Source organism: Catharus ustulatus, chromosome 3 (genome assembly GCF_009819885.2).
Source record: "Catharus ustulatus isolate bCatUst1 chromosome 3, bCatUst1.pri.v2, whole genome shotgun sequence".
Classification (NCBI taxonomy): Eukaryota; Metazoa; Chordata; class Aves; order Passeriformes; family Turdidae; genus Catharus; species Catharus ustulatus.
In genome coordinates, this window is record NC_046223.1 from 104501533 (window position 1) to 104526844 (window position 25312).

The 25312-nt window shown below is 39.2% G+C and overlaps 1 protein-coding gene across 4 annotated transcripts in view; it reads right to left on the reverse strand.

Annotated features, from left to right (window-relative positions):
- The window catches only part of ROCK2 (Rho associated coiled-coil containing protein kinase 2), a 96819-nt gene extending 72611 nt beyond the window's left edge, over positions 1 to 24208 (reverse strand). For all 4 annotated transcript variants that reach the window (XM_033056230.2, XM_033056228.2, XM_033056229.2 and 1 more), the window contains exon 1: positions 24017 to 24208. In XM_033056230.2, coding sequence (XP_032912121.1) covers positions 24017 to 24166 — 150 coding nt within the window. In that variant the 5' untranslated portion in view covers positions 24167 to 24208. The remainder of the gene's footprint in view (positions 1 to 24016) is intronic.
- Between the last annotated feature and the right edge of the window lie 1104 nt (positions 24209 to 25312).

Sequence of the window (25312 nt, forward strand, 5' to 3'; positions counted from 1 at the left end):
CAGCCTTATCCTTAGCTCGGACATGGAATTCCATTCTAGCTGTACAGACATTACCCTTCTTGACCAAAATGTAGTTTACCAGAACTCAGGGTTATCGGCTAGGATGCACTGTTTTGCAGATCAGTTTTACATTTACAGTTATGATATTCAATTAACAAGAAAGTTACTGAAAATATTAACTCACTCCCTTTGTCAAGTAGAAGTATTTTAAATACGAAACCTCTTAATAGAACAATTTTAGATCTTCTATATTTAAAAAACATGCTAGGAAAAAACTGACTATGGGAAAATTACAAGTAAGTATGTAGAAATCATTCTGACCTGACATTTCCAAAAGTCTCCCAAGTTCTGAAGCTATCTATAAATTTGCAACCATGCTTTGCTATATATTGATTTCAACCCCCTCAGTTATCTCAATTAAGATGGTGTGTGCAAAGTTTACAGTATGACATTTTCATCTACTAAAATGTTTATGAAATTATCATCATACTTTACTTTATTTTAAAAATCTTCCACTCACCACAGGAAGTAGCTGAATGAAAGCAGAATAGGGCACCTGCCCACCCCTAGGAACAGCTGCTCAAATACTATCCTCTAGTTAAGTACATGATTAGATGGGAAGTTATTTAATTTCCTGATCAGACTCAAATTTAAGGTGGTACATAACACAGAACCATCTGCATTAGCTACCATGTGAATGTTTCTGTGAAAATCATGAATTTTTAATGACATTAAGACTTGCATTTTATTTAAACAATGTATATGTCAAACTTAAAACTCCAAGTGTGATACAGTACTTTGCTAAACTGACATTTACAACAGAAAAAACTAAAGCAAGATTCAGTGTAGCTGTGACAAAGTAAATCATGACACTCTATGAAAACTCACTTTCTGACTGCATAACTATGGCATGCTGTAATTATGCACATTCTTCCAGCCAGTAATAATCTTAGTAAACCAACCCTCTCCTTTCAGATTTTCTCACAAAGACAAAACGGAGGATGCATTCAGAGACCTTCGTCAACCCCTCCAAAAGCCCTATGACACAGCTGCCTTCCAGCTGCACAACGTTCCCACTGGCATGTCATGTTTCACTAAAAGATCTAGGTCCTTCCCTGGACAGAAATGGACTGAATGCACATTTTAAAGCACGACAGAAGGCCCAAGATCAATGGGAATTTATGCTGTGATTTTTTGGGCAGTTCATGAGGAACATGAAATACTGCCCCCATAAATGCAGAGGTAAGCCATTCTGCACAGCAGGCAGGAAAACGAGGTAAGTGCTTTCACAACATCCACTTGCAAACCAAATTGCACCAACTCTTTATGGAACAGAAATAAGGAGGAAAGCCAAAAGCTTCTTACTTCTTTGTGCTGCAATACGGTACTTCAGTCAAGATTCATTTTGTTTCTACTGAAGTCAGCAGAACTGTCTTATTTTATTTTAAGGCTTTTTTTAAAGCGGTGCTTTAGCTGACCCAGTAATACAATGTCAGAAGTAGATTTTTAACAAAGCCATGCTCCTGTGCTCCTCTTATCTCCTGATATTTTCTTCTGTGGGTTTCTTTTCTTGCTATCGCTCCGTATCAGCTGGATTCCCAGGAAAAATTTCATTTTCTCAAAACTGATCTTGCATTATTTTCATGATTTGTCATTAACTGCTCTCAATATAAGATGCTTGACCACTGTTACAGCTCTTCTTCAGAGCTGCAATGTCTTACTGCATATTTGCAGCTCTTTAAACTCATCTTATCTACACGGTCCAGGTTGCCATCTCATTTTTTCATACAAATCATATATTTTTCTTCATTACATGTGAAGAGATCTTCAACAATGCTTGCTGTTCTTCTCATCTGATTACACAGCAAAAAACCTTTTCAAACCTTCAGACTGAAAACACCACAAACTTTTCAGCATTATAAACTTTTCTCCAGCAATGTCAAGCTCTTAAATAATACTTTTCAGAATCCTTCTCTTTAGATTACAATAGTTCAGTTGTTCATTTTTCCTCTAGATGCACCTACAGGCCTTGGGAGGAGATCAAAAGTTTTTCTCTGACCTTAGTGCCTTCTTTAGATTGCTCTCTGAAAGTTTGTTGGTTTTCACTCTACTCAATGGCAAAAAACAATATTCCAGTTCTACTTCACAGCTAAACAACTTCACTAACTTCACAAAAGCAGAGAAATGCCAAATAACTACTATCAATAACCATTTAGGAAGAAGCTCTGGAGATCTGTTGTATGAAATTATACTATCTCAGCATTTTCTGTGAAAGTATTACATTTACTGCACAATTTAAGCTGCAACCCTGTTATAAACATTTAATTTTCATATGCTGCAAAGAGAGTCTTTGAGTGAGCACGACTGCATAATGGAATTTGACAGAAGTAGCCAAGATAACTAAAAAACGCTGTCAGTAAATTATCAAATGTTAGAAATATTATTTAACAGCACTTCAAAAACATGACTGGGGAGCAGAAGAGGATCTAGCTTGGTAGCATCTCCTAAGGAGGCACACACCACTGCATAAAACACTGGGGTTTCATCAACAGAGCACCTGGGTGGCCATATGAAGTTGGAGCTTTACATTCATAGTATTTACTTTATGTCATTTCTTGGAATGCCGTTTATAGCTTAACACAGAAATCTCTCCAATCTTCTAGTTTTAGCTCTGTGATGTCATTTCATCTCTTTAACCAGGTAACAACTTTCAGACAATTAAGCCTTCATTAAAAAGGTTATGTAAATGAGAACATTAATACATTCCTTCCATGACATTAGCAATAATGCACCTACTAGATTTATAAATAAACTCCAGGCATTCTATGCCTCCTACATCGCCTCCATGTCTCAACATCTGAAAATAATCTGGCTTACACAAAACAAATTGTCACAGGTATTGCAAACACTAACTATACACAATGTATAAAAGTATTTTATAACACTTTTTAAAAATAAAATTTGTAAGTCTGAAACTCATGCCTAAACATATTAGAGTCAATTAAAATCATTTTAGAGTCAATTAAAATAATTTAAACAGGATTGTCTTTAAGGTAAAATGAGAAAAAGCCTAGTTGTAGTGAATGACCCTTGGAATACACAATGAAGTAGTTATTTGGTACAACTTTTGCTACATTTGCTAACAAAGCCTGAAGAACTTCCACAAATAACAAGTGTTGAAATGTTGAAACTGTAAAACATGTTGGTAATTGCTCTGTTTCAATTCACTGAAGAAAAGCAATCAAAAATAGCTCTATAAGGAGGGGTTTTGAGACGGAATTACTGAACAGTTTGTACTTTTCATTAAGAGTGACAAATACTGATAATTTTTATATAAAATAATTGTCATTATATGGTATTTGAATATACATGCTGTATCAAGGACAAGTGCAAAAGAACCTTTTGAAGTTTGTTTCTTCTCATTTGCCCCAGACTGCAAAAGACAGCCATTACGTTGTTGACCCTATTAAGAAGCAGTTGAATAAAAACCACAGAGAAATTGGAAGCTCAAGCCTGTGCTATTGGTGGTATCCACAGCAGTCAGGATAGATGTCTCAAGAACTTACTCTACCCAGTTCTTCTCAAAACAAACTTCGAAAGCAGGTTAACACTAACATTTGCTTCCACAGCTGTGTGTTGCAGGCACCTAACAATGAGTAAGTAAATTACAGCAACCCACAGTAATTTCAGAGCTGCAGATTAACCAGTCAAGCAGCATATGTTTGCATACAGAAGTGATCTATTCAAGGTCTGAGGATGAAGTTCCAGGACAGTCTAAACCAGTCTCTCTATCCCCTAAACAAAAATCCCCACCCCTCCTTTGCCTCAGCAGTTACGTCTTTGTGACCCTGAGCAAGCCTGTTCAGGGAGCTAAACTGGACAGGTCTTCCGCTGTTTTCATTTTTGGCCATTGAGCTCCTTAAACCTATTCACTGCAGGGTAAAATAGAGAGATGTAAAATAATCAGTGAAAAGGCTGTAGAAAGACTATAGCCACCAAGGCAGATTGGTCCCATGCATGGGGAATTACTCCTGAGAAAATGTCATTTCATTCAAACCTGAAAAACAGAGAGGGGGAAAAGCACAAACAAAACAACAAAAAGCTGTAAAGAACTTGCTTATTTTATTCTACCAATACAACTTCATTTGAAAAGAAGCTATATCAAATCTTTAGAACAGACTGTTTCTTGGCATACTAATCAGTCTAATCAGAATAGAAAATACTTCCATAATTCTGTAAGAAAAATATGCTAAGCATATTATCAATAGCAATTAGTTTACCCACTGAAAATGTTTTTGTTTCACTAAGTTATGGTTCACATCCAAATGGACAGACAGATGTCTCCAGAACAAAACACTCCCTACATATTTTAGAGTAATCCAGTAAGTTCATTTTTCATTTCCTGCCAAACATAAAAAGAAAGCCAAAATGTCAAAACAGTGAATATTTATGTAACTATATAAAATCCCTTCACATATGCAAATAGTACCTTCTTTTGCTTAGGAAACAGAGCCATAAATCTGGAGAGTGAAAAGGTGGGAGATAATTTTTAAGAAAATCATATTGACATACTGCACAAGGGTCCCCTTCAGCTGTAAACACACAGAGCTGTATCAGTAAGCACATATTTTGGGGAAAAAAAAAATCACAAACTATTGTCCTCTACAGAGAAACAGTAACATCACTTCACCTCTTCAAGTAATTTTCCTTTCTCATTCTATTTAAGGCAATGGTCATGACCTCACTCATAAAAGTGTTGTTTGGATTTATATCAAGTAGTTTGAAAGAATGTTTATCCAGAGTTCCATGTATCCACACTGTCAACTTGAAAATCTCTTTCCTCCCTACCCTTAAAAAAAAAAAAAAACACCCTGCAAAAATCTGAACAACGTTTTTCCTCCTCAACTTCCTACCCATACTGCAGATAAGCCTTACTTATTCAACTTATCTTAAATCTTGCTGGAGTGCTGCCATACAATTTTATGGACATGAAGATTTCTGGAGCCTAGTCCTGCTGTACCAAACACTGCAGAGTTACTCCACAGCCAGACCAGCTGTCTCAAAATATTTACCTCTGACTTCTGTAGAAGATTTAGACTTTACAAATCTATCTCAACATTCCTTGAGGAATACATCAATTGGCCCTTACAGTGTCACCACACTAGTGAAATCTCTCACCTGAAGACTGTGGTGTAAAATTATATTCCTCTTGAGAAAAGATTTGCAAAACAGAGATGAGTTTTGTTATCTTTGTTTGGAAGCCTAATCCAAAATTAGGCAATGAAATTCCACAGAATTAAGGACCACTGAAAAGCTCGCCATCTTTTCCAGCACAAGCTGCCTCTTTCCTAGTCAGATGCTACATTTTTCCTACAGGATCTATCTCCAAATACCACAGCTGAGGAAGCTGCCATAACAAATTAGGGAAAAACTAATATAATTCTCCAAACTCTGAAAACAAAGAGAGCTTGCAGCTCTGGGGACAGCCAGTGCTGCAGGTCTGAGACAGACTGCAGTTTTCTTCACTTACATCAAACTCATTTTTTAATGCATTTCATGATGCCAAAGTGTGTTCTTTCAACATCTTAAGTGTGTTGCAGAAAGTTTCTCCTACAAACAGCAAAGGCATTAGCAGTTACTACAATCACCTACAAAATTAGTGCTTAGGAAGTACTACAATTTACCCCAAAATTTTGATATATATTTATTCTTTTTAAGATGACCTGTGTGCATTTGGAGAAAAAGGGGAGAAAAAGATGATAGCTGGTTATTTTTTGACAGTTTGGGTCAAAACTGCTTTTCAAAGACTAGTCTAGTTAAGGTAGTGCAGCTTGTACCAAGATGAGCAAAGTGTATATAAAATTAAAGTAAATTTCACTAAATGCTTGGCAAAATGAGAAAAACATGAGAAAACATCTGCCAGGCAATATCACCTGATTAAACTTACTGAAACACTCAAGGGAAAGAAAAGACAGGTGGTAGTATATATTTCTCACTAAAAATATTGGAAAATACTTATTACTATTTCCAGTGTTACATATTCATGTTAATCAAAAAGGTTGAAAACTCAGAAAATAAACACTTAGATAATCATAGCAGAAATGAAGAGTAACTCATTTTTGTAACTACTCAAGTAAGGCACATGAAACAAATCCCTGGCCAAAACTCACTTCCAGTAAATACTGTTTTCCCTACATATATATATATGTATATGCAACAAGAAACATTGTAGACTACAACCAATGATCTCAAATAAAAGCTGACAGCAACATGGAAAACATTCAGTGTTTTTCAAATGCTGAAAAATGTTTTTAGAAAAATAATATAAAGGTTCTATCAGCCTGTTCGTATTTAAAGAAGTGATAAATCAGTAATTTTAATTCTGTGATTTTCATCACAGTGGCACAGTTGCAAATACTCCAGTTATGCTCCAAGTTTCACCTGGATATTCTAGTAACAGAAAAAAACATCTGGAGTCTAAAAAAAATTAAAATAAAATCATCACTGGAGCTGGGACATCTGCCCTTTCCTCTTCCTCCAATTATTCCTCCATAAAGCATACAAAACTCACTCCAAAAACATAATGAAGTACCTGAGAAAGAAGGGGCAGAATTCCACGGAAATGAGTTGAATGTATTACTGAATGCATTACTAAATTTCACGTAAACTGTTAGGCTTCAAAGCAGCAATGACTAAGCTCACAGAACTACATGCTAGCAGAACACACATTCAAACATTAGCTCTTAGATGTCAGGAATCCACTTAAACAGAGCATATTTTTATTAGGAAATAGAGTTCGTTTGTTAGCCTCAACTGAAATGGCTCCATGTTGCTCTAAGATGAGAAGAGAGATTAGAATGAAGTGGGTACAACAAGTATCTTACATATCAAAGAGATGACAAGGAAAAATTACACAGTCCTGGCAACAACCACCCAATCCACAGCCTTGTGGACTGAAACAACCTTCTGTCTAATTCTCGGCCTATAAGTAGTCCTACCCACTTAATTGTATTTACTGAAACATTTTAAGCTAAATACGCATGTAAGGGCTTGCAAAACTGCACTCTAATAATATTTCTGAGAAACACTCTCCCTGCCCCAAAGTGTCTTTCAAAAGACTTCTAGGAATCTATCTCTCTAGGATCCATTTAATTTTCATGATTTGTTAAGTAATAATTACTTTGTTAAGTAAATTTAAAATCCATGTCTGGTTATCTATTCTGTTTATCTAGAGGGAAAGAATTCAAATGGTCAAATAAGTTTCCCACTATGACAAAGAAATTTGCATACTTTTTTTTGTGAAGGGATGATACAGTCGTGTTTTGACATCTGAACAAGGATAACAATACAGATTTTTGATCAGCAGTATTTGATTTTTGACATCAGTGTTGTCAAAAAAAGGAAATTGTATGAAAATAACTGTCCAGTGCTATTCCCTGGGGCCCCCACTTCTCTGAAAAGAAAATTGCCTTTAGTTTGTCTGACCTGGAGATCCAGTATCTACAGAAGTTCATCCTGTCATGGTTCCTGCATTCAAATGGTAAAAAAATATTTTTTACAACCCTCAATCTGTTTTGTTACCAAAACAGAGTTCTGAATTGCTTAATATCAGGCTACAAATCGGAAACGAATGTAAAACTGACTGTGGTGACACCGCAAGTGGCCATTCTCTCCATAAATTGTATATGACATAGTTTTCTAACATTTTTAAGAAAAAAATCAGGAATACCAATTCCAGTTACTGCAGTAAACTGTTGGCCTGCTTTACCACGTGAACCTTATGAAGTTCAAGGCCAAGTGCCAAGTCAAGGACATGGGCTGGGACAATCCAGACAGTCTAGGGGATGAAGGAATTGAGAGCAGAAGAACTTTGGGGTGCTGGTGAATGAGAGGCTGGACGTGATCCAGCCACATGCCATTTCAGCCCAGAAAGCCAAATGTGTCCTGGACATCTAAAGATTGTGGGGAGCAGGTGAGGGAGGGGATTCTGCCCCTCTGCTCTGCTGAGACCCCACCTGCAGTGCTGCATCCAGCCCTGGGGTCCCAGCACAAGAAGGACATGGAGCTGTTGGAGCAAGTCCAGAGGAAGGGCACCAAGATGATCAGAGGGCTGGATCACTTCTCCCATGGGGAAAGACAGAGAACTGGAGTTCAGTCCAGAGAAGAGGCTTCAGGGAGACCTTACTGCGAAGTTTTCATACTTTAAGGGGGCTAATTGGAAAGAATAAGAGACCCTTTAGCAGTGCCTGTAGTGACAGGACAAGGGGTAACATTTTTAAATTCAGAGAGGGTAGATTTATAATGGACATAAGGAGAAATTCTTTACAGTGAGGATGTTGAGACACTGATTGTCCAGAGATGTTGTGGATATCCTGTCTCTGGAAAAGTCACAGGTCAGTTTGGATGGCACTTTGATCAATCTGGTTTAGTGGACAATGCCCCTGCCCATGGCAGGGGGATTGGAACTACATGATTTTAAAAGTTCCTTATAAGTCAAACTGTTCTGTAATTCTGAAAGAATTCTGTAACCAGTACTGAAAATGATACATCAATAATCAGCTATTTCCTTAATTTTTAAATAGTATCCATCATTAAAAATATTTCTTTTACCAACTGTAAAATTAAATATTTATTTTCTGTGGAACCTTCAGGATAATTTTGTCTATTATAAATATATGCACCTCTCCATCAAACCTAGAAGTAAAACCTTTTTTCTTTAAACAACATTGTCTCAATGACAACACGACTGATGTAGATGATGATGTTGCCCTGATGTAAGAGTATAAAATCGGAAAACTGCTGAAATGTAAGGTCAAATTATTATTTATATAATTTAATTCAGACAGTTATCAAAGTAGGCTGCAGGGGTATCAGTCTTTGTGCCAGTGTAACAGAACCTACATATTGGAGATGGAACAATAACAACATGGCACTAAGAACAACTTTTAGCTAATCACTGGCAGCTAACATCTGAAATTAGTAATTTTGGCATTTCTTATGCTCACGGATTCCACTATTTGCAGAAAATATGAGCCAGTATTTATCTTTAAAACAAGCATGTTTACTCGCAGATTCCTGCTTTTCCCTAAAATAACAAATTAAAGCAATAGATTAAAGCACAGAAAATCCATTTAAATTACCTAAATTCAAACACAGGCAAGTACTAACCAGAATTGACTTTTTACTAGTTTTCAGAAAAGAAAACCTCTGTAGTTTCTACAATTTTATCTGTAAGCAGATTACTAAGAAAATGTGATATTATCACTGAATGTGATAGCAGGATTTATTTCATTCTTTTATTCTAATCCTCTTTTCTCCTAAGTTTATATTAGCATATTCTAGCTGATCTGAAGTTCTCTACAATCCAAAAGAAGTTACAGTATTTGCAGAGCAGTACACAAAATTTTTTTCTTGACCCCACGCTCTCTTAAAATTTCATTACCAACACTGTGGCAGGACATGCAGATGATGGCCTGCATTCAGAAAAATTACACTGCATATTTTAATCAATAAACAGACCATCCACTTGGAACCTAGCTCTTTGAAGAAAGGAGATATGCTGTGGGTTTTTTTTAGTTTGCTTTAGAGAGGTTCAGGATTGCAGGTTGTTGGGAGTTTTTTGGTTTTTATGTTACTGTGATAGTTCATAGAATCATAGAATTTGCTGAGTTGGAAGGGAACCACAAGGATCACTGAGTCCAACTTCAGGCCTTGCACAGGACACTCCAAGAAACCCACCATGTGCCTGAGAGGATTGTTCAAAAGCTTCTTGAGCTCTATCAGGCTGGTGCTGTGACCACTTCCTTGGGGAGCCTGTTCCAGTGTCTGACCACCCTCTGGGTGAAAAACTTCTTCCCAACATCCAACCTAAACCTCCCCTGACTCAGCTTCATGCTGTTTCCTCAAGTCCTTTCACTGGCTTTGAGAGTGAAAAGATCAGTGCCTGTCCTTCCTCTTCCCCTCTCAATGAAGCTGTAACTGCACTGAGGTCTCCCCTCAGTCTCCTCCAGACTGAACAGACCCAGTGCCCTCAGCCCCTCCTCCCACGGCTTCCCCTCAGGGCCCTGCACCATCTTTGCTGCCCTCCTTGGACACTGCAATAGTTTAAAGCCTTTCTTACACTGTGACACCCAAAACTGCCCCAGCACTGGAGGTGAGGCTGCCCCAGAGCAGAGCAGAGCAGGACAATCCCTCCCTTGCCTGGCTGTGATGCTGTCCCTGATGTCCCCAGGGCAGGGCTGGCCCTCCTGGCTGCCAGGGCACTGCTGGCTCATGTTCATCTTGCCATCAGCCAGGACCCCCAGGTCCCTTTCCATGGCACTGCTCTGCAGCCTCTCGTTCCCCAGTCTGCACACACAACTGGGGTTGCCCCATCCCAGGTACAGAATCCAGCACTTGTCCTTGTTAAACTTATTATGGTTGGCGATCGTTCTGCAAATCTGCCAGGATTAGCTGAGAAAAATGACTCAGGCTAGTTTTAATCCAGGTTAGGTACTCAAGACAATTCACAACACACCAGCACAAATATTGTGTCACCACCAAGGTGGTGCCTCAGGGAAGTAGGTGAAGCTTTAACTGATAGTGAAACTGTTTGTATTAGCCATTTGTTTTTAAATTGATTCATATAAGTACTAAAGGAAAAAGACAAGCTAAAAAGTTTCTGAGATCACTGAAGCTTAGTTTCTCAGACTGAAAAAATTTCTGTTCTTCAGATTTCTGAGCATTTCTTTTTCTAGTATTAAAAGCTGCTTGGTATCTTCATCTAACACTATACAGTTTTATTGGTTCATTTACAAATTTTTCCAAGACAAATGTGTTTTTGTTAAATACATAAAAATTTGATTGGTACTACCCTTAACAATGGAAGCCCATAAGTAAATACAAAAATATATATACCTTTAAAAAAAAAAATCCAAATCTAGACTATTAAAGAATAATCCAGAAAACCTTATTCTAATTATCAAGGCCACCAGAAGAATAAAATGTCTGTTCCTCTCCTAAATGTGTTAGTCCTAAGGCAGAAAAGTTAAGTTGTTGCCATTAATAATAATTATTGTACATATATCTGAGAACATATCTGTCCTCTGCTGTGCCCACCTTTCCCAAAATAAAAGGGTCACCCTCTCTGTTATATCTTCCTTCAGAGCATTATATATTACCTAAGAGCATTTAAGTTTGTCTTAATTATTGCTACATTTACATGTACATTACAGACCAGAGTTATCTGACCCAAGCATGGTACTTACCTATTTACTAAGTTCATGTCTGCAAAATCTTGTCTCTTTCTGTTTCTAGAAGCAATTCAGAAACAGAGAGAGCACCTAACATCAAACATCTTTGTCTATGGCAGATAAGAGATCTTCACAAAGGAACCCACATCCTCAGGAAGTTTGGTCTCTGACAATGAAGTACCTAGTATCTTCAGAATCGTAGGACTATTCCACAGCCTTTTCAAGGTAAAGTTATTACAAGCAAAGGATCCTGGGCCCTGTAAAACTTGAAACAAATATAAAATATTCTTTCCAATTGATAATAGCACTGCAAGGCAGTGGTATTATCTTCATATGAAGGTAATGAAATCCTGCCTTTTCACCTTGGCATTTAACAGAAGATATACAGGACTGCCTCCAAGTAAAACTCTAACAGAATTTGTTTACAAACTGATATTAAAAATATCAGTTGACATTATGGTAGCAAAAAAGAAATTTTAAAATAGAATATTTTTCAGTTTACTTAGCTTGTGTTTATTCCACCATAATCACTTTCCTTTTTCTGAGCAAATATATCTTTGGAATACAAAGAATTTAAAAAAAACCACAACTGTTAAATAAAAATAAGGTAAGAAATTCAGGGCTAAGTGAATATCCTCAATTACTTGAGAAAGCAAAGCAAAATAGTAAATATATTTCAAATTCCTCATGGTTTTATAAGTGGATAACAGTTTTCCCACAGACTCAATGGTTCCTAATGTTTCCTAAATTTTCCTTCAGCTTTGACAAGTGATTCGTATGCAGAAAGGCAATAAAATATTTGCCTAAGACCTGAGCAGATTAATCCCCACAAGAGACATCTGCATCAGCTGCTTCCTCAAGGAATTACATTTTTTACATTTGAATAAAAAACTCATGCACCAAGACCATTAAGGCCAGAAATGTATGCACTTGGTTAAAGATTGTGGGGAAGAAAAAAAATTTACACAGGTGTCTTGTAAGAGTAGTTCTGCACACATCCTATATGAATATACACATGTGGACAGCACACAACTACCACCTAACCAGAAACAGGACAGTCACAACAGCATGGCACCACCCAAAAGCAAGTAGAATCACTAGTAACTCTCTACTAAAGCAGAATTTAAATCTGGGCATATAAAACCCTTGCACCAACAAAAACCAGCTTAACAGCTTTACTGCACATTGAGTAGGTAAGAGCATGACCCTGGTGTTTCAGGCCATTCTAGACAAAATTAGGTTCCTAAATTACAGTAATTTCACAATTATAAGCCACACTGAGTATAAGCCGCACTTCCGGGTGTCAGCAACTTTTCATTCTTTGTCCATATATAAGCTGCACCTGATTATAAGCCGCACGTTACAATACAGAGTGTGATAAAAGGTATCTATTCTATCACCATCTGTTGAGGGTGGGGGCAGTGAACCTTATCTCCACGGGAGATGTTCTGCTAATGGGCCATCCATTGAAACCAGGCAGGGCATTGTTCTTTATCTTTTCACAACCCATCCTTCCTCCAGCCAGTCATTTTCTGCTAATGGCCCATTGAGTCCCACTGTGTGACTGATAAAATTACTGCATCCCATTGGAAGTTGCTCCAGCCAGGGGGAAGAGCCCAACATTTCTTACTAAGATAAAAACAGAGGTTTTGGGACACTAAGGGATCCCCTTTCTCCACTGCACTCCAGAGGAAAACCGATTTCTCCACATCACCACTGGACCTCCAGAGGGAAACTGCACCTTCTGCAGGAGCACTGCTCCAACTGAGCCACATCTGTCACTGCAGGAGGATGCAGCCACCATGGAATGGGACTGCTGCCAACACCCTGCCTGATGGGATGTCAGGTTGTACTCTGACTTTGTCAGGGCTTGGAGTTTGTTTCTTTGTAGTGCTGTATTTCTATTTTAATTTCCCTAGAAAAGAACTGTTATTCCTAATTCCCATATTTTTGCCTGAAAGCCCCTTGATTTCAAAATTATAATAATTTGGAGGGAGGGAGGTTTACATTCTCCATTTCAAAGAGAAGCTCCTGCCTTTCTCAGCAGACACCTGTCCTCCAAACTAAAACAGTAACTTTTCATTCTTTGTCCATATATAAGCCACACCTGATTATAAGCCGCACTTTGGGTTTGGACCAAAATTCTAGTCAAATTGGTGCAGCTTATAATCGTGAAATTACTGTATTTTAGTTTCTTGTCATTCCCTATTACCCTACATGGAAATTGTGCATACAACTAGCTACATACACCTTACTGTCAAAGGGAGTTCAGGCATACAAAAATTTGATTATTGAATACAGGGATATGCTCATTTACTCAAAGACCAGCACTTTCAGAAATAACTCAGGAATACCATGAGATAATTGGTGCTGCTCTTGTTTCACTTGCTGCTACGGATGTAGCCTTGGAAACCATCATTCACTCTGAGCACTGGCAAGGTTCATTTTAAGCCTAAATTGCTGATTATTCTGCTGGTTTTGACTTAAATCACAGATACACAGAAGGATACACAGAATATTCTGAGTTGAAAAGGTATTCTATGAATCCTTCTGTGAAACAACAGCAGCATCTGAACCTCTCTGTGAGGCCTCCAGTCCTCTCGCTCTAACCATAAAGATGCTTTTGGACAACCTTGGGCCAGGAACTTCCCACTAGGGACAGGGCACAGTACCACACCAGCTACAGGAGAGAACCCTGACACAATGCCAGTTACTGTCTTTAGATACAAACTTACAGTTGACAGCGATACTTTACCACAATAATTACTTTTTCATTACTTTTTTACATGCAAACACAAAAAAATATAAAAATGTTGTGCTTCTCTCACAATCCATATGTGCTTTCAGCATCAGTGACCCTATGACATTACAGCTTCAAGCCCTTTTGTTTCTCTTCCACTTCCATTTTAGAGGACAACTGACTCAACAGTGGTACGATTTCACACAAGAGAAAAAAAAAATCAAGGCATAATGGCAGTAAAACCAATAAAAAAATTCCACAATTCAGAAATTTAGTCTGTGTATAAACACAAGAAAAGTTCCTGTGTGCCAAGAAAGGAGTCCAATTACACGTCAGCCTCTTCTGATAAACCCTAGAAAATAAGCTTAAAATAAAAGTAGAACTAAAATGTTCTATCTTGGAATAAAATGTGACTTTTCTTCAGTCATGTTTCCTGCATAGTCCAAACAGTCAAAACAGCCATTCCTCTCCCCTGTGGTATTCAGCATACATTTGATGCAACACACTGATAAATATAAATAACTTCACTGTACACTTACTTGGTTTTGATTTAACAAAAAAATCATGTGTATTGCAAGTATACTGCAATTTTTAAAATTCCCATCTGTCTATAAGACACACTGCACATCTTCCCTCATAAATTTAGACAGTGTGATTTCAAAACATGAATACCATATCACCATATGTACTATTACCCAACCTATACCATACATTCTTTCAGCAATATGGCACAAGCAGAACAGTCCATTCTATAAGCCCTGCAGTTGGGCGCAATGCTGTCTCTGATTTTCTGATTCAGTGAAGTCCTGCAGTGGAGTCACACAAAATAAATCCAGGAGCTTTTTAAATAATGAATGTCATACTTTACAAAATTTTTAAAGTTACATTTTCCACTTCCTATCTGTCAAAATTTGCCAAAGATGTTTTCACAGGTAAAGAGGGGACATTTGGGACTTCTGCTACTTGAGAAACACTGCAAGGCACATGTGGGAACAAATACTGGTATTTCTCCTAAAAAAATGAGAGAACTGAAATAGTTTATTTTGACACCTAAATTGCCTTTCTTCAGAGGCAGTCAACCATTAAAATAGATGAAATGATTCACACCTCATGGTGCTACTGTTCCAGGCTTCTACGCACATGAACCATTCTTCATCATAGTGTCCATATTTAGAGGTTTTCTTCATAATCCTAGGAGAAATAATTCCTAAACCAGAGAACTAGCTAGATGTCTATGATTAAAAGGAATTACCAACATAATATTTTTTCAGGAGATGTAGTTTCTATTAGTGTATTTATTATTTACCTTTTAATACAAGCTTAAACTACTCCTGACACAGAACACCACATGCATACAAAACAATGTTCAGGCTGCCTTGTTTGCCCTTACATTCAGGTTTTACCAGTAGAATTCTAACAACGGAGTTCTGCTGTTTCCCACCCTCACTGGTAATAATGCCACATTTGCAGAGTCAAGAGAAATCCTTCAGTTCTAGGAAGATGATGAGTGGGGAATAAGGAAAATAACTTAAAAATACAATAAGAAAGAAGCACATTCCATATAATTAAACTAATACTGAAAAATTAATTTAAAGGCAATTTTTAAAAATAGCTTTACAAAACTTAACAATTTAGTAATAGGATTTTTTTTTAAAGTGCAGTTATTTTCAGATTTCCCTATCAGATCTATAGCTCAGTTCAGGTCCTTGTAACACCAGCATGGATGCAAGTCTTAAGTTTATCAGAATTATTATTTTGTGCTAACAGAGAAAACCAATTAACATAGGATAACGTTAATAATAATGTCATTAATGAATAGCAGCAGCCACTACACAATAATAAACTGTCAGTACCTCCTTGCCAGATGAGTAATTCAAGTAGTTGCTCTCAGTCACTTTGCATATAAAAGAACATACAATAAAAGGGGAGGGGGAATTTTATGGTCCAAGTTTATACACCTAAAGAGGTCATATAATTGAACAGGCCAAGAAATAAAAACTATGGCTTAATGTCTAAGTTTTTACTGTGGAAGGATGAGGTCCCGTGATCGTGCATGCATACCCCTGGCATTGGAAAGGTTTTCACTACTCACTAAACCAAAAGTTTCCAACATGGTATTATTTCCTGCTCTTCTCCATTTTCCTAAACTATTGGAAGGAATAATTCTATTCCTAAATTGAAAAACTTCATGGTTATTTTATCACAAAAGTCTAAAATTCCACAAAAAAACCCTAATTCAGAAGTAAAGCATAGTTAAAAAATTGTGCAAGAAGGGGTGCAACCAATATTAAGCAACCCCATAAGATCTTTTATCTATTTACTGTAGCTTGTTTCCAATGACTTTAGCTCCACATTCTAGAAGCCCATCATAATATAGCCTTCCCTAATAGCAGATGGTGCTAAAAGTAATTTACAAACAAAAATCTGTGTCCTAAACATGAAACAAATGACAAGGCTTTTCTCCCTAATCTTGCACTTAACATAATCAGCACTAAACTGAAAACAGAGACTAGAATAAACCAGTTTCAGAAACCACAAGGAAAACCAGTTTAAAACTATTTTCTGTATGAAACAGAATATTTTCATAGCATAGGCAAGCCAGATGTTTGTATACCCCTCAACCAAAACCCGTGCTATTAGTGTTTCTAGAGCATAATCTCTTTGAAAGTATGCACATACACAATACTGAGAATTTATCAATGCAGCACTCTTCATGTCAAAAGAAAAATAAAGAGGGTCAATCAAGTCGTACATCAGCAACAAACACAAGCAGACTTCCAAATTTAGAGCTCATTCAGTAAAAAGAATTCCCAAAGAACACCTGAAGAGTCTTCTCTCTATATATTCCATACAAGGGTAAATCTGTGCGCTTAAGAGAACTATGTTTGATATTTAATCAACAATTAAGCTATAAACTTTGGACGTCTACATTAACAGCAGTGACATGGACAAAGAACAATGAAGTGCTACAGTCTTTAAATAGCAATCAAGATTTTAGTTAAACTTTAAATAGTATTTCCAAGAAAGTGTGGAGGCATTTTTTCTTCCAGTTATTTATTTATTTGGTGACAGTAACAGCCAATATTATGTGTATTGAGATTTTAAAAAAGTAAGAGTATTTGCTAAAGCTTAACTTTTCTTTTTTCATAGTTGCTCAAGCCTACTCATGCCTGTATGCGACCTCCTCTTCATTTCCTCCTGAAGAAAATTCTTGTGTTTGGATGAGTCACCCAAACTTTATCTTGCTTTATGCAGGATTCTGTAATTCTGTACTTTAAATACAGACTAATAAAATCAGTACCCATGATTTAGAACAGTCAAAAGGCAATAGAGAATCACTTGATTACCTGAATCCTCAAGGTTTGGAATTAAACACTAGAGCATAGCTTACTTGTGATCATCATTTTTTAATCACATAAGTCTATTCTAAATATTAAATTATTCTCCAGTACATCTTAAAAATAAAGCTTCATCATCTCCATTTCATATAGCTGGAAATGAAGAAAGGTTTGTCTGAAGCCATAAAATGATAGCAGTAGATTAGTGTTCAGACCCTCCTGCACACCATTTTTTTTATTTTTCTGTACCATCTGAACAAAACTATCCTAAAAACCAAAAAAACCCAACAAAAACAAAAACAACAAAAAAAAAGACTACGGAATTAAAGCAACAATGCTGACCACTAACATCATAACTCATTAGTCTCCATCTGGGTACACAGAAAACACAAACTATGTGACAGGTTACTTTTTGCAAAAGATTTGACTTAGGTAAGCCATTCTACACAAAATAAAATTAATGGAAGACAAGAAGACAAGCATAATCAAAAAACCCACTGTATGTGGCACCCAGATTGTCTTTCTTCTCGTGTCTATCACCTTCTCCACCCTACAACAAATGAAGCAGAGACTGAACAGGAGGCATGTTTCACATGACAATGAAATCTGTGTCTAACCAACAACAAAACTCTATACTTCACAGACAAAAAAAGCCCCTCTCTCAATAGCTGGAACAGCAGCAGATGAACATGGAGAAAATGCTAAGTCCATACCACACAAAACATCTGTTACAGACTGAAACTATGCAACAAAGTGAAATCTGACAAAATTCACAAAATCACTATCTTCCAAATATTCCACTCCCTCTGCACATTAGGGGCCCAATCACTGATTTAAGCACACGGTATTAAAACTCGGTTAGCAGGTAATGAATGCAATGTTGCCAATGAAGGACGCAGGTAGCTGACACAGAGGGGCTCTCGGGGCTGTTTGGACACTGCACTGCTGCAGCAGCTCCACACACCGTAGGCAAGGCTGGGGAACTGAGCACTACATTCAACCACGTGTTTACATTGCCAACAGCTCATTAAAACAGGTTTATTACTAGCCAAGTCTGCCAATATAAACACTTTATTCTTGTTCTTAACCAATGGGATGTACCAAGAAAAAGTATTTAAAATAAATTTGTTACCAGAAACATTTGCTGCTTTTCAGTGTAACAGTTTAGAAGAAATCTTGGACACAATATAGCATTCTTCCCCCTAAAACCCCCCGTGCTTATGAATTACAAAAATACACAGACTTAATTTTTTAATATCTTTCATTATGTAAAACTCTACTACCAAATTTAAATCACTTTCATCTTTAAAATCCAAAGTCAGCTCCTATGTGACACTGATACAATTCCAGTCATATTTTGTAGATCAAACACTGGCAAGAAATCATCAACTGATTGCTGTGGAGATTGGCTACTGAGGTAGCACTTTTCTTTCTTTTTAAATTAGGCAGCTTTTGTTATGGATTGCATTATTAGACAAAGAGCCAAATGCTTTGGCACTGCTCTGCCATTAGTTAGAACTGAAAAATCTACTTTAAAAACCAGGTTCTAATGAGCATTTGCACACATTCCAACTGAAACTGAGACTACTAATATTTGGAAAAGCGAACAGTTCCTCAATTTTCATTCCAGCACATATAAAACAGAACAAAACTCTGCTAACTTGATAGTGTAGGTGTATTTACGTTTCTCTTAAATTGTTATAAAGATTGAACAATTAAAGGATACTAATGACACACTCTGCAATCTGATAAACAGAGATGAAATACTGGGAGTGAACATGCCTATTGTGAATACACACACAAAATCTGCCTGCATCTCATGTGGCAGCAAAAAGGCCTGAAGCTGAGCAAAATGTTCATTTTGCATACTCAAACCAGAAGCGAAACACTTCAATACTAGTGTAGAATAAGACAGAATATAAAAACATGTAAAACTGTCAAAAACCAGAACTATCTCTTTCTAGCTAACTATACTGCTATATATAAATCCATCAGAGGGGAACAATTAACAAAAGACAGTTCTGTTTCCTTAAGGATCATAATTTTTAACTCTGCAGTAGATGCTGTAAAATTACACATCAAAAATAGAACATTTATAGAAAGAGTTAGAAACTAAGAGAGAAATAATAGCACAGGAAATACAACAAACAAGAAAAGGTTATTTCTTCAAGAATACAGAATCATCTGGCCTTCCAATTACTTAGTGGGCAGTGAATTTTAGATCAGATCCTGCTAACTGTTACATTTCCATCTCTTCCCTGTACTTGCTGGCTCAAATTAACACAACAGATTGTTCTTGCTGATTTAAAATTATATGTGGCAAAAAATTCAGCAAAGTGAAACAACTTTCATATTAAATACGAAATACTTAGAAAGTTTCTAAGGTTAAAATCCTGCAAAGGGATAAGGGATACCTTGTATCTGCCAGGATGACCCGGAGACCCTGAATTAACAGAGCTCAGCCTAGTGATCTGCTCAATTAGCACTCTTGGTACAAGGCTGGCATCTACTCAATTGATGAGATCTTTATGGACAGATGCACCTATTGAAAGCATGGGAGTCACAGCTGTATCTCCAATCCACTTTTCATTAAGAAGAAAATTCTAGGGTCTTGATGGCAACGATCGATGCAAATGAACATCTATTCATGTTCAAACTAGTGTAAATACACAATTTACCTGTCAGTTTTATTTAAAAAATAAATAAATGGCAAATTACTTCAGTTTTGGTTTGTGGGTTTGGGTTTTGGTTTTTTGGGTTCTAAGGCATGTGATTTCTGAGACACTTGAGCACTCTCCTGCTAATCACCTCTCCATTTCTCAGTCCACCATGCTTGCATTCCAGCATAGCCCAGCACTGTGCTCACAATTTCACTGCTGCACTGCCTAATTAACAGTTTTAAGAGCTCCTTCTTTCAAAAGCTGACACAACCATAGCAGAGCAGGCAGAATATACTCAACATTTTACACCTCCAGTGTAATGCCAAACTTCAAGCTTAAAACTAAAATCTTGAGGCTTGCACTGAACGAGTGAGTCCAAGGGCAAACACCAGCGCCTTTCCCTGGACAATTACACCCGAGCAGCTCAGCCCAGGCAAAGCACTGCAGGAAGAGGATGGCAAGATTTACCAGAGCTGCTCATCACCACCACTCAACTCAAGAGTTCAGCATGTGCTGAAGTGATACAATTACACACGGCAAGGAAGCGGAGGTCTGGATTAGTTTTACACAGCCTACAGTGACCTATCTGCTCTTGTTTTAGAGCAGGTAACACTTGCCAATGCACCCCTAGATAATGTGTATTAAATGCTATCAAAAATAACTCAGTTCACACTGCAGATAGTGCATATATGCAAAATCCTAAGTGCACAAATGTATTCAAGCACTGTTAAGCTCTCCTTAAATTTAGCTGTCAACTCAGAATCATTTGGTAGGAATGTATTTATAGAAGTGTTTCTTATGGATCATCCAAGGTCAAATGCCCTTAAGTGCTATCATCCATGTGTACATGCAGTACACATAAAAATGTCACTTCATTAAATTAGTGGATGACACAACTGGCAGAAAAGATATTGTAGCTTCACGAAGTAATCTGCATGATCTAAATGTAATACAGAAAACAGGTTTTCATAACGACTGTTACTTGCCCAAAAAGAGTAAGACCATAGAAAAGCTGTGACAACATCAAAATTATTTATCTTATTAGCATAGGCAACAGGTTTTCAAGAAGATACAATGAGAGAAGGAGCACCCAGCCAATGCCTCAATGAGGCTGCAATAACCACTTCCCTTTGTGGATGTCTTTGCTGACACCTATCACAGCACCGAGTACACAGTTCTAGCACTCCTCTTTTCATCTCTTTATCAAACCAAAACCAGAAGAACCCCACCAAGTGCTGGCTGTGCAGCTCATCTATCCTAATGAGTAGAAAGTCCTCCATGTTTTTGGTTTTTTTTTTATTTAGCAAAAAATGTGTGGTAATAACTGTGCCACACATTTCAGTTGTTTGGCTGTTTTCTGAGATGTTTTATTTTGCCTTCACAGCTGCCTGTGAGAACAAAGCAAATGGGGAGCTCTCCATCTTGTAATGCCTCTGAATTAAGAATTCATAGGTCTTTTAGGAAGATATGCTTTAATCAAACACAAATAGTTATGCTCAACACAGGCATTAATAACAATTGTTAAGGCACACAAGAGAGCAAAAATCCCATTAGAAAATCTAACAGTCTCTCCTGAGCCCCGGAGGGGGATGGGAGGAACATCATCCATCAATGTATTTGGCTTCATAGATTCTCCTGCTGAAGAAACAGATGGATGTGGTCAGCCATCCTGTGGTCAGGAAGGTACGCAAGGAAAGTCTCTTCATTTAGAGCCACTGAATAAAACATCTCTTGATGACAGTGGAATTGCTATCTAGAGAAAGACAGCTTATTACCTCAGCTTCTCACGTCTTTCAAATTTACACCATGTGTTATAGATTAACAGCTACTTTTTTTGCTTTTTACAGCTTCCCAAAAATAAAGCATGCACACAAAATACAGAATAGCAGCTGTTTATGACTTTTTACACTGTAAGGAAATGAATTCCATTTTGAATTCCATTCCACATTTTTAGTTTTGGTTATGTTATTTTTGGAGGATGGAATAGTGGCATTCCAGCTAGTCTTTTTAAGATGTTTTCCCTGACTCTCAGTTCATGTTGCTGTATTTCTACTTATAACTGAAAACACATTTCCACTTTTGATAATTTACACTGAAAGTGAGCTGTTTAGTAAACAAGTAATTTTTTCAATATGAATATGATGTTTTCATATTCAGACTATTTAGCAGCACACCAATGCAAAATTAATGTCAAATTGCATAAAGCAACAATAGAGACAAAAAGAAAGCACTTTCAAAAAATTTATTTAGGAAATCTGTGGTAAATTTCCTAAATAAGAATAATAAATAGTTCATTATTTCATACACAGATAGGTAGACTGCACAAGCTAGGAAATTTGATTGGTTAGCATTATATTTTACTTGCTGCTAAGCTTTTTAAACAATACTTACAGACAAGAGTACAGAGAACAGTGATGACCTTACTGTAAAAAAAAATGCATTTACAATCCAGCTAACACTCTCCCATGGTTAGCTTTCTCAATGTATTACACGAAGCAATCTACATTGCTAGCATGCAAAAAAAAAAAAATCAAGTTCTCAGCAATCCAGTCTCAATTTTGTAGCTAGGATTTCTCTTCAGAAACATAAACATATTTTAGTGTATTCAGTCTATGTCCAAAGCATGGGAGGTGAGAGAATAAAAGAATCATGCTGTTGAATATAAAAGCAGAGTGTGAAAAAGTCTACTGGGGTTAAGTATTAACCTGATGCATTTTTCAGAACGACTGTACTATTTTTAACTGTTCTTTTTTGGCCACAGGTCAAAGTTTTCCTAGCAAAATACCAAAGTGAAAATGCTGGGAGCGAAGCCCAGAGGCAGCTCTCTTTGCTTTGGTCTAGGCAAAAACTTATCTGAATCCAGCCAGATATGCAGCACTGTTTCCCACTCCCCTCCATTGACTATGGCTGTCATTATGCCTCTGAACATCTATGAGAGGAGTAACACAGCACCACAGCCTCGGGAAGAACATTTTTCAGATGTTATAGGAAATTCCTATATTCTCCACACAGCACAGGCATACATTCTGTTCAGTCAGTTCCTGTATTTTTGGCCAAACAGAACTGAGTCATTTGAAAGCACAAAAAAAGACACAGTGTAAGCGCCCTGAGCAGCTCTTGGAAGGACTGGGATTTATTCCCCTGCTTCTGGCTCCTCATAACTGGGATACACTGGAAATCTTGGGGCAGACTAGAAATAAAAGATTTGAAGACCCTGAAGTTCAGTTAAAATACTAATAATTATAATACTAATAATGATAATAATGATAAAAACAGTGATAACAATAATGATAATAATCTGTCTCCTGGTTGCCTTTCTAGAGTTCAGATGGTTAAAATGGGGAAATCTAACCCCTTTCACACTTTTTGCCAAGGGCACAGATTTCTCACTAAAGTAAATTATATTTCATACACTCACACGGAAAAATGCTATTTGAAAAAACAGGATACAAACGAATCAATTTGCCACAATGAAAAATAAATGTGATCCTACTGGACCCCCCAGTTACATGTCTCCCTTAGGCGGGTCCCCTTTTCCTGAATTATTTCCACATCACACAGCAACCTCAGCTTCACCAGGGGACGTTTCACAGGGGGTGAGCGATGGGTGCCCGGCAGCGCACACAAAGGCAGGTACTTAGGGCACGGACACGCTGTGATTACGAGGCGCGAAAGCGAACGGTGCGAACGACGCTAGGAGAGAAAACAAGGCGCTTTCCTCTCCGTGGATCAGATCTCGCCAGGGACGCTTCTCACTTTCCCCCAAATAAGATGCAGCTAATCGGGGAGCGCTGGCCCGCCGCTCGCAGCGCCGTGCGCGTCCCCTCGCTCAGCAGTCCCGGGGGCGAGGGCCGCTCCCGCCACCTCCCCGCTGCCGGTGGCCCGGCCGGGGGCGTGGGGACGACCCTTCGTCCTCCCCCAGGAAAGCACTTTCAGGACGCGGGAGCCCTTTCCTTCCTTTCCGTTCCCTCCCGCCCGCCTGAGGCGAGGGCAGCGCTCCCTTTGTTCCCCCGCCGAGCGCTCCCCCCGGGCGCGGCCGCCCCTCACCAGCAGGCTCTCCACGTTGACCGGGGAGCGCGGGTCGCGGATCATGGACTCCAGCTTCCTCTGCCGGCCCTCGAGCATCCCCGCCGCCGGCTCCAGCGCTTCGGCCGCCAGGGTAGCCGCCGACATCTTCCCCGCCGGCTGCTGGCTCATCCTCCGGCCCGCCTAGTGCCGGGCCCGCGGAGGGCACTGCGCGGGGCCGCCCGGCGGGCCTAGCGCGGCGGCGAGCCCGGGAAGGGCGGGGGCGGCGAGGCGGGAGCGGAGGGCAGCGCCACCGGTGGCCGCCGCCCGGGCATGAAGGGCGAGGGAAAACGGCCGCTGCTCCGCCCGGCGCGGGAAAGAGGGAGGGGAGAGAGCTGGAAGGGAGGGACGGAGCGCTTCCCGCCGTGCCCCCGCCTCTCCCCGCTCAGGGCGTCCCTCGGCGGCCGCCGCCTCACTGCCCGCTCCGCCGGGACATCGCTCCGAGGGCGGGGGGAGGCCGGGAGCGAAGGGAGAGCGGCCGCCGCGGGGTCGGGCTCAGAGCGCGGCTTCCTCTGCAGCGCTCACCGGCTGCTGCGCTGGGAGCGGCGATCCCCGCCGGCCTCGCTTTCCCTCGCCGCTCTCCCCGCGTTCCGCCCACCCCCGGCCCGGCCCGGCCTCCCGCTCCCCGGCCCCGCGCAGGCCGCCTCCCCTTCCCACAAGGCCCCGCTGCGAGCGGCGCATTGTTCGGCGCTCGCTCCGCGCCCGGCTGCAGCCCTGAGCCCGGCGGGGCCGTGCGGGGCCTGGGCAAGGCGGCCGCTCAGAGACAGGGCTGTGTGCGATTTGGCGCATGAGACCTCACCCTGCCCGCATGGCGTCAAGCACAGAGGGAAAAGAGCGAAAAATACTTGAGAAGGTGGGCGAGCAGCGTTTCAGATAGAGCAGCAGCGCTCATGACATGAATCAGAGATTCATGGAATGGTTTCGGTTGGAAAGGACCTTAAATATAATCTAATTCCAAGCCTCCTGCCATGGGCAGTGGCACCTTTCGCTCGGGCAGATTGCTCAGAGCTCCATCCAGCCTGGCCGGACCACGCCAGGGATGGGGCCTCCACAATTCCCTTGGGACACGTATTCCACTGCCTCACCACCCTCATGGTAAAGATTTTTCCTCCCATATCTAATCTAAGTCTACACTCCTTGAATTTGAAACCATTCACCCTTGTTTTATCACTACATGCTCTTATCAATAGTCTTGCCCTATCTTTTCTATAAATTCTCTTCAGGTATTCAAAGGCCACAATAAGGTCACCCCAAAGGCTTCTCTTTTCCAGACTGAAC